Below are 14,270 nucleotides of genomic sequence, written 5' to 3' on the forward strand. Positions count from 1 at the left end.
GTTCGAACAGAACATGGGAACACATGCTGTATCATAGTATTGGTTTTATTGCAATGGTCTCTGAGGGCCTCCTGTAATCAAAGAGCGACACATAATCCTTTAGAGTGAGTGGGTTTAAACCCCCACCACAAAACACAACTAAGCCACTCTGGTGGAGTTGGTTTGGACTCACAACTACCCTACAGGACAAAAAAGGACCGCCCTGTGGGGTATCTGAGATTGCTGCTCCACAGGAGAAAGATGAGGCTTTCTGCTCCTATAAAGATTTATAGCCTTGGAAACCCTGTACAGGGTTGTTCTGAGTAGGAACCGACTCCATGGCACATAACAACAACAAACCTTTTATAGATGCAGACAGCCAGGTCTTTCTCCTGTGAAACTGTAGTAGGCTCAATGTACAGTCCTGGGCGCGAGCAGTCCAGTACTAAACCTCAGGCACCCACAAGGGCCTCTGCTGGAGCCTGGTGAGAACTGAGCAGGTGATGTCCCTGTGTTCACTGGGCTGCAGGACCAGTCCCTCCCCCCGCCCCCCAAGGGGCTCAGCAAGGCTGTGATTATGTGGGAACCGCAGGCCCACAGACTCAGCCTCGAGGGGGCACTCACAGAAGGAGGTTCTGAACACCTCCTCCCTCCACACTCGGCTGTGTTTGGGGGAATCTGGCCTCAAAAGCCCTTTGTGGGAGAAAATGAGAAAATTCTACCCAGCCTTCTGGTCTCATTGTGGAAATCTTCAGGATTCCTCACCACGTTGCAATTAAGCAGAGAAAAATCTTGCCTTGGGGTGTGATTTTAATTACTCATCGAGTTAGGACTTGACTCCATGCTGCCTTTCTCTCCATTTCCACAGCCAGGCCTGAGCGGGTGACAGTTCCTCCGGAGCTGCCGGAGGGAGACCGAGCTGACCTTCTGCTCCCGCCAGCCGCTCACGGGGCCCCTTTCTCTCTTCTCTCCAGCCCCAGTGTTACGACCCCGTGGAGCCTGTGGACTTGGAAGAGCTTCTGATGTCCCACCTGAACAGCCTGGACACGGAGCTGATCCAGGAGCTGGGGGGCTTCACCGAGGATGACCTAGATGTGAGGTTTACCCCGAAGGAATGCCGGACCCTGCAGCCGTCTCTGCCAGAGGAAGGGTGAGTGGACAGTGTGGAGGATGGCTGGGTTATCATCAGGGAGGGGAGTTGTTGTGGTCGTGCAGAATGGGATGACACACTGCCTGGTCCCCAGGATCGGTTGGGATTGGACCATTGGGATCCACAGGGTTTTTATTGGCTGATTTTTGCAAGCAGATCACCAGGCCTTTCTTCCTGGTCTATCTTAGTGGGAAAGCTTTGCTAAAACCTGCTCACTATCAGAGCAACAACCCGTCTCCACTGACAGATGAGTCAGGGTGCATATGAGATGCAGTGGGCAGGAACGAGACCTGGGTCTCCCTCATGGAAGGGGAGCGTTCTTCCAGCGCTGCTTCCAAAAGTCAGCAGTTGTTGTTGTTAGCTGTTGTCATGTTGATTCGGACTCAAGAATTGCTCCAGAAGGTTTTCAACAGGCTGCGACCTCAGGAGCACATCGCCAGGCCTGTCTGCAGAGGCCTCTCTGGGTGGATTTGAACCACCAACCTGGGTTCAAACAAAATTACTCAGACCCAGTGCGATATGCAGATGTGTTCCAGTCCTCCAGGGAAGGGTGGTTTTGTGAAATCGGTTTGACCAGCCAGAAGCTTTCGAAAGCCGTGTGGGGCACTAAAACCAGAAAAATCAAATCCACTGTCGTCAAGTCGATTCCAACTCATGGAGACACTCAGGACAGAACGGAACTGTCCCCAGAGTTTCTGAGACTAAATCTTTACTGATGCAAATGACGCAGAAAGCTGCATCTCGAGGAGGGTTTGAACCGCCGACCTCGCAGTTACCAGGTCAATGCTTCACCCACAGCATCCGTGAGGACCGAGGCAGCTGAAGGACACCGAGTCCGGAATGCAGTTTGAGAGCAGCCTCCGTTTGTGATGCTATCTAGATGTTTAATAGTGAGCACTGAAATGGCAGAGCCCTGAAGCATTTTGCTGTTGTTGCTAAGGGCCAACGAGTTGGTTCTGATGCATAGTGACCCTGTGTAGGGTTTCCGAGGCTATAGATCTTTGTGAGAGCAGAAAGCCTCATCTTTCTCCACGGAGCGGCTGGTGGGCTCAAACTGCCGACCTTGTGGTTCGCAGTCCAGTGTTTATGCTACAGAGCCACCAGGCTTCCAGAAATGTTTTTGTTTCCAAATAAGACATCCTCCAGCTGTAAACGGAAGTTCGGTACACACTTGTTGAGCGCCCACTACATGCTGGACATGCTGGACACTCGTTAAAAAAACGAAGAAGGCAAAGTCCTATCAGTTGAGGAAAAACGGCGAGGAGACAGCACTGTGGTCTGAAAAACAACAGGAAGAAATCTTTAGGGTTAGTTCATAGATGTGGGCATCAGCTGTAGCCAATTCCCAAGGAAGGACATTCTGTCTAAATATAACTTCTGTTCCCCTAAATATTCACAGCCCCAGAAACCCTGTACAGGGCCGCTATGGGGTGAGTTAAGTCAGTGGCTGTGGGTTTGTTTGTGAGTTGGTTTTTAAGCAGCCCTGGTAGGTTTATGTCTTGGGCTGCTAACCTCAAAGTTAGCTGTTCAAACCCACCAACTGCTCGCTGTGTGGGAGAGAGATGAGACTGTCTGCTCCCATCATGATTGACAGGCTCAGAATTAGTAAGCGGCAGCAGTTCTACTCTGTCCTGAAGTGTCTGACGTAAGTCCTAGTTGACTTAGTGGTAGTAGGTTTGAGCTATGTAAATAGATGGATGGAGTAGGTTTGGGGTCTCGCTCTCCTTAATGTGTCTATGTATAGAGAGAACACCTTGGAGCATAGGTTAATGGCAGTAGGTTTGAGATGATCAGGAGAGACTAGTTCCTGGAGGAGGACATCATGTTTGGTAAAGTTGAAGGTCAACAAAAAGAGAAAGACCCTCAATGAAATGGATTGGCACAGTGGCAGCAGCAATGGGTTCAGATGTAGTAATGACCGTGAGGTTGCTGGACAACTGGGCAGTGAATAGGGTCACTGTGAGTTAGGAACAAGTCAGCGGCATCTAACAACAACAATAGATTGGAGGGATATATAAATATGGAGTCCTGGTGTGGTGCTGTACGTAGGATTAATACTGGACTGCTAACATCAAGGCCGGCAGTTCGAACCCACCAGCCACTCCTCAGAAACCCTATACAGGGTCAAGATGAGTCGGAATTGACTCACTGGCACATATAGCAGCAACATAGTGACTAAAGCACTAGACCACAAAGTCAGTGTGAACCGCAAGGCCAGCAGTTCAAACTTACCAGCCGCTCTTTGGAAACCCTATATAACGCCACCACCACCATAATATATATTATATTGTAATATGCCTTCAAATCGGTTCCAACTCATGCAAACCCTATACAGTGTGACTATGAGTCAGAACCAACTCAAGGGTCTGTAACAACAAGTGTTGTTAAGTGCCGTCAAGTCAGTTCTGACTCCTGGTACAGAAACATCAGTCAATAGAACCGAACTGAAAACCCAGAAATAAATCTGTCCACGTATGGACAATTGGACGCCTAGTGTGGTTCTGTAGGATAAGCACTGAGCAGCTAACCTCAAGGCTGGCAGTTCAAACCCACTGACAGCTACCTGGGAACCCTATACAAGGTTGTTTTGAGTCGTAACAGACTCAACGGCACTTATGAACAACAGTGGACCAGCCGATCATCAACAAACGAGTGTAATCCATGAAATGGGGAAGACACGGGCTCTTTAACAGACGGTGCTGGCAACACTGGGTAGCTATCCGCAGAACACGGACAGGCCCCGTATCTCACACCAAATACAAACCTGAACTCAAGATGCAGCGAAGACCGAAATGCAAAACCTAAACTATAACAATCATGGAAGAAATAGATGCAAACCTGTTGTTATTAAGTGTCATCGAGTCAGTTCCAACTCATAGTGACCCTGTATAGGGTTTCCAAGGAGTAGCTGGTGAGCTTGAACTGTCAACCAGGAAGTTCAAACCAACCTTGCGGTCCAGTGCATTAACCCACAGCGCCATACTAGGACTCCCAGGGGCACACCTAGGAGCCTCATTTATGTAATACAAAGACTAGCAAACATGTTGTTGTTGTTAGGTGCCATTGAGTTGGTACTGACTCATAGCGACCTTATGCACAGCAGAATGAAATACTGCCCGATCCTGGGCCAACCTCACTATTGTTGCCACACTTGAGCCCATTGATTTTACCACTTTGCCAATCCATCTTGCTGGGGATCTTTTTCATCTCTGACCCTCCACCTTACCAAACATGATATCCTTCTCCAGCGACTGGTCCCTCCTGACAATATGTCCAAAGTATGAGAGACGAAGTTTGGCCATCTTGGCCTCCAAGGAGCACTCTGGCTGCACTTCTTCCAACACAGATCTATTGGTTCTTTTGGCAGCCCATGGCACTTTCAATATTCTCCTCTAACACCATAACTCAAAGGCATCAATTCTTCTACAGTCTTCCTTATTTACTTTCCAACTTTCACATGCATATGAGGTTATTGAAAATACCATGGCTTGGGTCAGGCACACCTTAATCCTCAAGCTGACTTCTTTGCTTGGAGCGACTGGTGAATTTGAACCACTGACTTTGTGGTTAAAACCGACCTTGTTGTCCACTGTTTATCCTACAGTACACACACATACATACGTACATACATACATACATACATACATACATATCCATATATATGTATGTGCGTATGTGTGTGTATGTATTTATGCATGCATGCATGCATGTATATATGTATGTGTGTATATGTGTGTATGTATGTATGTGTATGTATGTGTGTGTGTGTGTATGTGTGTATGTATGTATGTATGTATGTGTATAGATAGAGATAAAGTACCTTGGTGACTATAGTACATTAAGTTCTTGGACAGCTAACTGCAAGATCAGCTGTTCAAATCCATCGGCTGCTCCTCAGAATAAAACATGAGGCTGTCTGATCCTATAAAGATTTACTGTCTCAGAAACCCCCAAAGAAGCAGTTCTCCTCTGTCCCCTCTGGTCTGTATGGCTCAGAGTTTGACAAGACAGCACTGGGTTTTGAACTTTTATTTGCATTCAAATTATAAGCAAAATGATTCACATCTTTTTGGGCAGTTTCATTCTTCTGTATTTCCCCCAAAAAAGTCCCCAAAAGGAGATCATGAAGCACAGCTGCTCCTGCCCTTTATTACTGTGAAACCATTACCCACGGTTTGGATTTCTCTCTTCACAAAGTAGGGAGAGGCATGACGGGCACTCCGCATCTGTCCGTCCGTCCATCCGTAGGGACTTCTATTCACTTTCTGTCTGACACCTGTCAAGCAGAGCTCCTGCCACACGACAAAGGGGCTGGTCAGGTGTAGCATTTTGAAAATACTCACTTCCCCAAACACAACGACAACACACAACATTGTCATCTTGGGAAACGTTTTCCCCTGTGGCTGGTTCATTTACTCAGGTATGACGTTACCCTGGGTAGATAGCATTTTATTATTTTTACCCATGAGAGAGAATCGTTTGCATTTTATTTTTGTGTAAAAATATATGGTTAATAAAATGAGGGGGCTTATAAAATCATGAAGTGACTGACTTACAAGTTTTCAAGGGGAAGTTTAGTTTTGGAGTGTGTGGGGGAAGGTAAAGTCCCCACTGAATAGTTTTCATCTTGTCTAGATGGGTCTGGTGAAAGGAGATGGGGATAAGATTCTTATGATTCAACAGTGAGTAGTTGTTATCATGACTAATTGTGACTGTAAAGGTAGAATTTTTGTAAAAAAATGGGGGAGTAGTTAATCTTACAATCCAGAAACAGAGGACCCTAGGGCCATTAAGGGAGAAGAACACAAGTGGAATGCGGGACCTTATCCAGAGAAGCAGCGACACCAAAGATGGAGGCAGAGATGGGGACATGGAGAGAGGGAGCAGCTGAGGACTCTAGATTCATGGAAAGAGAGAGACTGTGTGCTGGTGGCCAGGCGGCAGGCCTGCAGAATGTGCCCTTGGGTTGTTTAAATGACTATGTATTTCTGAATGTTTTTGTGTACATCCCCATCTAAGGAAGAAAAAAAATCCAGAGGGAATAGAAGCAAATACTGTTGAATGGTGATACACAGATGAGATTGTAATCATTGCAATGAAATGATGGTGTAAAGCCGATGTTCTCCCATGTAAACTATCACTCAGTTCACAATCAAAACTTAAATATATATATGTGTGTGTGTGTGTGTGTGTGTGTGTATACATGGCTAATTGTCTTAATTGTCTTCAGAGGAGGTCAGAATCTTGGTGAAAGTCTTTTTTTAAAATACCTGCAATCAATTTAGATGCAGAAGGATGTTTTTTGAAATTCGAAAGTGGAAGCAATTTTTTTTCTTTAGCATCAGTTTTTTTTTCCTTTTTTGAGTGTATTATCCTATCAACAGATTTACAGCTAGCGCATTCTCTTTCTGACAGCTTTCAAGCAACCTCTACTGAATTAATATCCTCCAAAGGCTGGTTGTCTAATTAAATTCATTATTGGAGTAAACAGAAGGCGGCTCAGGATAAGTACCTGCACCAGCATGAGCATTTTTTGTTGAGCTGCTATAGCGCAATTGTTATGAGCGTGGACTCCGGAGCCCAACAACCAGGGTTCAAGTCCTTGCTCTGCCACAGACATCACCTTGTACCCAACTGAGAATCATTTGAATTCATACATAGGAGTGGTTAGGTCAGCATAGTAAATGGTATGTAAGTCTGAACTGCCATTGATGTGATCCTGAGTCAGAGTGGAACCATGCCCCACAGGGTTCTCATTAGCTGAGTTTTGGAAGTAGACGGCAGGACTTTCTTTTGAGGTACCTCTGGGTAGCCTCAAATCTCTGCAGCCTTTGCTTTACTGCTAAGAGTGTTCACTGTTTACTGCATGCAGGGGTTCAGAACTGCCACGTGCTTACTAGGCCAGGCACTCCTCTAAGCTCTGATTGATTTAATCCTCATCACAACACTGTAAGCAAGGAAGTCTACTCTTTAATATCACTGATTTAAGATGGTGAAACTGAGGCACAGAGAAGTCATGTGACTCATGGCAGGCCGCAGAGCTAGTGAGTGGGGGAGCCAGGCTTTGGGCAGACAGGACCCAGAGTCACCTAGTTACCTTCTGTTGTTGTTGTTGTTAGGTGCCATTGAGTCGGTTCTGACTCTTAGTGACCCCGTGCACAACAGAACGGAACCCCGCCCGGTCCTGTGCCCCCCTCACAATTGTTATTTTTGAGTGCATTGCTTCAGTCACGGTGCCAATCCATGTCTTTGAGGGTCTTCCTCTTTTTCTCTGACCTTCCACCCTACTGAGTACAATGTCCTTCTCCAGGGGCCTGGTCCCTCCTGCTCACATGTCTGTAGAATGAGTGACCGATCTCACCGTCCTGGTTTCTAAGGAACGTGTTCTGGCCTTACTTCTTCCAAGTATGACGTCTTGTCACCTGGCGTCCTCAGTTTCACAAGGGGCGGTACCGTTCTTACCCCCACTTTACAGACGAGAAAATAACAACTTGCAGCATTTAGACCAACACAACTAAGGAGCTCTGGTGGCATAGTGGCTACGAATCGGGCTGCAAACTGCAAGGTCAGCAGTTCGAAACCACCAGCTACTCCGCAGGAGAAAGATGAGGCTTTCTGCTCCTGTAAAGATTTACAGCCTCGGAAGGGTCGGAACCGACTCGACGGCACTTAACAACAACAACCAACACAACTACAAATAATAGCATAACTGTGTGCTGTTGAGTCGGTTCTGGTTTACAGCGGCCATAGAGGACGGAGTAGAATTGCCCCCCAGGATTTCTGAGGTCGTTTTTCTGTGGGAGCAGGTGTCCGTTCTTGCTCCTGTGGAGTCGCAGAGACGTTCAATGTGCGATGGAGTACTTAACCCCTGCACCACCAGGGATTCTGTAAAAAGCTTTGCTACAGGGGGAAGTGAGTTATTTCTGTTTTCCAGACTCAGAAGCCGGGAAAGCACTCCTGAACAACTGTGGCCCCCCTGTACCTGAAGATTCAACCAGCCTCAGGTAGAAAAGATTCAGGGGGAAAAGAAAGCAATTAAGTGGTCAGAGCAGCCCTTCAAAGGCTCAGAGGCACTGGAAAATGGTATTCCCATTGTGTTCTATAGTCTAGATTTTCTAGAGAGAATTATTTTCTAGAGCTAACATGCCACTTTGATGACTAAGATGTGCCTGACCCAAGGCATTGTATTTGCAATCGTCTCACATGCGTGTGAAAGTTGGACAATGAATGAGGAAGGTCGGAGAAGAACCGTTGCATTTGAGTTATGGTGTTGGCCAAGAATATCGAATCTACCATGGACTGCCAAAAAACGAACAAATCCGTCTTGGAAGAACAGCCAGAATGCTCCTTAGAAGGTGGGATGGTGAGACTTTATCTCTCATACCTCGGACATGTTGTCAAGAGGGACCAACCAGTCCTTGGAGAAGGACGTCATGCTTATGGAGGGTCAGCGAAAAAGAAGTCCCTTCATGATGTGGTCTGACACAGTGGCTGGAACAATGGGACCAAACGTGCCAACAAGTGTGAGGTTGGTGCAGGACTGGACAGGGCTTCATCCTGTTGGACCTGGGCTTGCTATGAGTCACAGCCGACTCGATGGCGCCTAACCGCAACAACAGATGAGATGGTTTGATGTATCCAAGAGCGTGTGCCTAGGCTATGTGCAAATACTACACCATTTCCTGTAAGATACTCAGGCATCCATGGATTTGGAGCTCAGAGGGGACCCTAGAACCCATCCTCTTGGCTACCCAGGAACAATGACAGCCCCTGATTTAATAATCATGAACCCAAGCCAGTGCTTGCCAATTTCTCTTCCTGACTTCAATAAAGCAGAATGTACGTGCCCTAACCAGGCTGCCCAGGAGCAAAACATATTTCCAAATACTCCTGTGAGAATGTGTCTTTATACAGATTTCTTTGTCTCGGGTCTGATTACAACGAGTTCTACCTGTCTGTCAGAATGCCTTCGGGGACAGGTAGAGTTTAGCACAATCCTCTATAATAAAGAAAACCCACAAAGCCTAAAATGCTAGCATGCTTGTCTCATCAAAGTGAAGTTTGTTGTTGCCTCAGGAAGACTTGAGGCACTCAGAGGAGATAAACAAGAACACCCTTCAGAGCCAGTCACGCTTGACATGGGTTGGGAATGGTGTTGTTCTCCTCGGTCATGATTAGCTTGTGTTTGCGTTTCTGAGTCCCTGGGTTTTGCACATGGTTAATGTCCTTGACTGCTCACCTAATGAAGTCCACCTATAGGCTCCATTGGAAGAAACGTCTGGCGATATGCTTCTGAAAAACAGCCCTTGTAAACCCTATGGAGCAGGGCTGTACTCTGACACACATGGGCCACCATGAGTTGAAATTGACTCTTTGTTGTTGTTGTTGTTTGCACAGTGATTACATGGTTTGGGGGGGTTCTGGTGTGGTGCTGTAGGATAAGCACTGCACTGCTAACCACAAGGTTGGTGGTTCAAACCCGCCAAGTCACTCTTCGGAAACTCTATAATAGGGTCACTGGGAGTCAGAACCGACTCCACAGCACGTAAGAGCAACCACAACAACATGGTTTTCTCTCATTTTTGTCTCATTAGGGTTGAACTGGATCCTCACGTCCGAGACTGTGTTCAGACTTATATTCGGGAATGGCTCATCGTGAACCGGAAGTAAGTCACACATTACCCTAGAGCCTTTGTGTTTGTCTTCGTTCTGATGAGTCCCTACAAAATCAGTGGACTGAAACTTGGCCTGCAATTCAAAGTAACATTTACATTTGTCACCAAGAAATAAACTACCCGATACCCTTCTAGTCCAAAGGGGCTTTCTCTCCTAGGTTCACGGAATGTTCTAGAACATTGTTCTCAGCAGTTTTCTGCTACTGATCTAAACAGTCTTTCCTTATGAGAAACATCTAGAAGCCCTGAAATTCTCCACCTGTGTATGAGCTGGAGGCTGGTGGAGCATGTCTAGAGAGTGCCTGGCGTACCCCAGGAAACCTTTGACAAGACATAGGTCATTTGAAGAAACCCCACCCTTTAGAAATCTAGAAGCCTTGTCGCTGCTGCAAACTAGTAAGAATTGCTGTTCTGTGGGGTAAATATGTTAATAGAAAAGACTCTTCGGGGCTTGGATTTTATCCAGTCCCTGGAAGTATGCTGTTGAATTTGTGCTATTTTTCCCCCCTTATTTCTTGAGTGATGTTGGTATGTATATTATTTTCAATCACCAAGAAAGAGAAAGCATGGCTTGTAAAAAGTAATACATAAAACAAGCGGAAGTTAGCGGCCCATCCATCATCTGTTCGAATGCAAATGGAAAATGAAGTTGGCCTCTAGATGATCACACCACACTGTGCTTCACTGGGGATAAATAAAGACTTCCAGGACAAGGTGTTCTCCAGCTTTGCACTGTTATAATTAGAGCTGCTTTCTGAATGTTAAGGTTCTTAAAAAAAAAACAATTCTGGGAAGGAATAGTAAATAGAAAGGTCTGTTTTGCTGCATTCGGTTTTCAGATTGATTTTCTAGTTGGGTCTCTGCACTTTTCCATTCCTCATGAAAGACTGGACTGCTAACTGCCAGGTTATTGGATCAAATCCACCAGCCACTCTGTGGGAAACAGATGAGGCCGTCTGCTCCGGTAAAGATGTACGGCCTCGGAAACCCTGAGAGGTTGTTCTACTGGGTCCTTCAGGGTTGCAGTGGGTCCAAATTGATGGCAGTGGGTCACCATGAAAGAGGAGTCCTGGTGCGGTGCTGTGGGCTAATGCTCTGGACCACAAGGTCAGCAGTTCAAGCTCCACGGCACTTAACAACAACAACCATGAAAGAGAGAGAGAAGGAAGGAAGGAAGGGAAAGAAGGAAGAAAGCTTTTTTTTTTTAGTGTAGAAATTTCAGAGAACGAAACAAAACTCAGTCCATTCCCTTAAATAGACAACCCATGCATGCATATCGGTGCATAGGCTTTGAGCTGAGTCTCTTCGCATATAGGATTTGTCTGAAAATGAGATCCAATCACAGCGCGTTTTCCAGCCTTCACCTTTCCAGTGGCTCTGTTTGCCGTCAGCACACCCTCCCTCGATGGAACTCCATTGGTTGAACAACTGCGTTTGTATCACGATGTACTTGACCAGGTTTCACATTTCGGTGGTTCCCTGCTATCCAGTCTTTCTGCTTTACATCCAAAGACTGCAACAGCTTTTAACAAAAAAGGGGGCAAGGTGCACACCTGGGATTTTTCCCATTTGGAATAAGTTCCTATAAGATAAATTTCTCTGTCTAGAGGTATGCACGATCAGAAAGATGATTCACAAAATCTGCACAAATCCTCAAGAATCTCAGTAAAATTTCCAATTCTATCCATAGAAGAAACGGTCACTTTCTTGGTCGGTTTACATTGTCTTGGATTATGAGACTAGAACTAGTTATTTGTAATTTTTCCTGGAGACTCGGTTCATGAAATGTGTGTAGTTGCATTACTGTGTTTGTCTCATCTTGTTTACTTTGGGTGGTGGGTGGATGGTGTTCCGTGGAGTTGATTCTGACTCATAGCAACCCCGTAAAGGGTTTCTGAGGCTGTAAATCTTCATGGGAGCAGAAAGCCTCATCTTTCTCCTGCGGAGCAGCAGGTAGATTCGAACTGTTGACCTTGTGGTTTGGCAGCCCGGCTCATGACTTACTCCACCTCCAGCACTGTCTTGTTAAGGGCATTATCTCTTTGTCTATTATACATTACACATGCTTTGTTTTTCATCCTTTAAAATGATAATTTTCTAATATTCAGAATTACTTACACAAGCAAACCTATACTGATACAGAAATTGCTCAGGCATTCTACTTCTGATGTCACGCTTAAAACTTCATTCACGAACTCAGCGTTACCAGAGGGCTTCAGAAAGTTCCTGGGACATTGGAATGAAAAGATCATTGGCATGAACGTTTTTAAGTCCTCTTGTATTTTCTAGGAATTTGGGGTTAAATGATTAATCCAAACAATTGTCACTTAATTATGTTTCTTGTTCCCTTCTTTGTTGTTGTTTTTGTTAAAGTGCCGTAGTCGAGTCGGTTCCGACTCATAGCAACCCAATACAGGGTTTCTGAGGAGCAACTTGGGTTTGAACTGCTCATCTTGTGGTTCACGGTGCAGTGATGCTACAGCCCCACACTAGGAGTCCTGCACTCCCTTTATACTCCTCCAATTGTTTTATCTCTTTGGTAGAAACAGTTGTTGGTGGTGGTGGTGGTTGTTATTATGTGCCGTCGAGTAGGTTCAGACTCATAGCAACCCTGTAGAGGGATTCTGAGGAGTGGGTTTGAACCACCAACATTGTGGTTAGCAGTCCAGTATTTATCCTACAGTGCCACACCAGGACCCCAATTATCCATGTAGTCATTCTCTGGACATTTTTGTTTCTTTTTTTTTTCTCCTATAAAACAAAACTATATCTGTTTTCATTTTGTTTGGCAACATGCTGACATGTGATGGGTCAGCATCCTGCCATGCCCCCAACCCCCCCCCTTCCCCCCACCTCCCCACTGCAGGAAACCAATTCACAGACAGACAGAACTCTCCAAACTGAAACCAGACTCATGGCCAGCAAGTCAATTCCAACTCATAGCCAGCCTGTATAGGGTTTCTTGCCCTCACAAATACAAAGGGGCTTCAAAAAGGTCATGGAAAAATTCCATTCTCTTTTCATTCCATTTTCCGTAAACTTTTTGAAGCCCTCTTGTTCCTCGGAACACCTCCACCAGCTGTTCCTCGGAAACCCTATACAGGGTCGCTGTGAGTCAGAACTGACTTGCTGGCAGTTGACAACAACAAACATCATGTATGTGAATATTTGTAAGAGCGAAAACCACAAAACTCTCAGAAGAAATCAAATCCACTGCCATCGACTCATTCCCAATCCTCAGCAACGTATAGGGTAGAGCAGAACTGTGCCTTCAGCTTTCTGAGACTGTAAATCTTTATGGAAACAGCCTCATCCTGCTCACTTGGAGCAGCCGGTGGATTTGAACCACCGGCCTTGTGGTTAGCAGCTCAGTGTTTTACCCACGCTGCTACCAGAGTTCCTCTCAGAAGAAAACACAGGGTAAATCTTTAGGACCTTGGAGTTGCGATGGATTCTTAGATATAACACCAGAATGCAAGTGATAAATGAAATGATAGGGAAGTTGAACTTCATCAAAATGAAAATCTTGGTGCATCCAAGGATGTGTTCAAGAAAGCCAAAAGGCAACCCGCAGAATGGGAGGAAGTATTTGGTAATCACATATCAGAAATGGGTTTAATATCCAGAATCTATAAAGAACTCATACAACTCAACAATAAAAAGATAAACAACTCAATAGAAAAAAAAGAAAAAATGGACAAGGGATTTGAATAGCTGTTTCTCCAAAATATATACAAATGCTCAACAACAACTACAAAAAAAAGAAAAAGAAAGAAACGTGTATTGTTGTTGTTGTTGTCATTCAGAGCTATCGAGGCAGTTCCAACTTTTAACGGCCCAGTGTAGGGTGTCCAAGGAGTGACTGGTGAGTTTGAACTGCAGAACCTGTGGTTTGAACTGTTCTTGTAGTCCAGTGCTTATCCTACAACCACACCAGGAAAGGACCAACAATCTTGTGAAAAACACTCAGTGTCATTATTAATGGCGATGCTGATGCTGCTGGTGGTCACTCGTGGCAGCCCTGTAGAGGGTTTCCAAAGCTGTACATTTTTACAAAAGCCTCATCTTTCTCCCATGGAGCGGCTGATGGATTTGAACTGTTGTCTTTGTGGTTGGCAACCCAACAGGTAACCCACAATGCAACCAGGGCATGTTTCATTAGTAAGTGTTGTTGTTGTCAGGTGCCATCGAGTCGGAACTGACTCATAATGACCCCATGCACAGCAGAACGAAACAATGTCCGATCCTGGGCCAACCTCACTACCGCTGCCACACTTGAGTCCATCATTGCCTCCACCTGACCAATCCATCTCTTTGGGGGTCTTCCTCTTTTTCTCCGACCTCCATCTACCAAGCATGATATCCTTCTCCAGCGACTCTTCCCTCCTGACAATATGTCCAAAGTATGAGAGACAAAGCTTAGCCATCTTGGCCTCCAAGGAGCACTCTGGCTGCGCTTCTTCCAA

At 45.6% G+C, this 14,270-nt stretch overlaps 1 protein-coding gene across 2 annotated transcripts in view; it reads left to right on the plus strand.

The window, feature by feature from the left end:
* Nucleotides 1–14,270, plus strand: part of DOCK8 (dedicator of cytokinesis 8) — a 170,155-nt gene that overhangs the window by 19,823 nt on the left and 136,062 nt on the right. The window contains exons 2-3 of one of the 2 annotated variants that reach the window (XM_006863731.1): nucleotides 954–1,129; nucleotides 9,724–9,795. In XM_006863731.1, coding sequence (XP_006863793.1) covers nucleotides 1,002–1,129; nucleotides 9,724–9,795 — 200 coding nt within the window. In that variant the 5' untranslated portion in view covers nucleotides 954–1,001. Of the gene's footprint in view, nucleotides 1–953; nucleotides 1,130–9,723; nucleotides 9,796–14,270 lie in introns of those variants that run through there. The other variant, XM_006863730.1, reaches the window with a different exon arrangement.

The sequence above is a fragment of the Chrysochloris asiatica genome, unplaced genomic scaffold (genome assembly GCF_000296735.1).
Source record: "Chrysochloris asiatica unplaced genomic scaffold, ChrAsi1.0 scaffold00056, whole genome shotgun sequence".
Taxonomy (NCBI): domain Eukaryota; kingdom Metazoa; phylum Chordata; class Mammalia; order Afrosoricida; family Chrysochloridae; genus Chrysochloris; species Chrysochloris asiatica.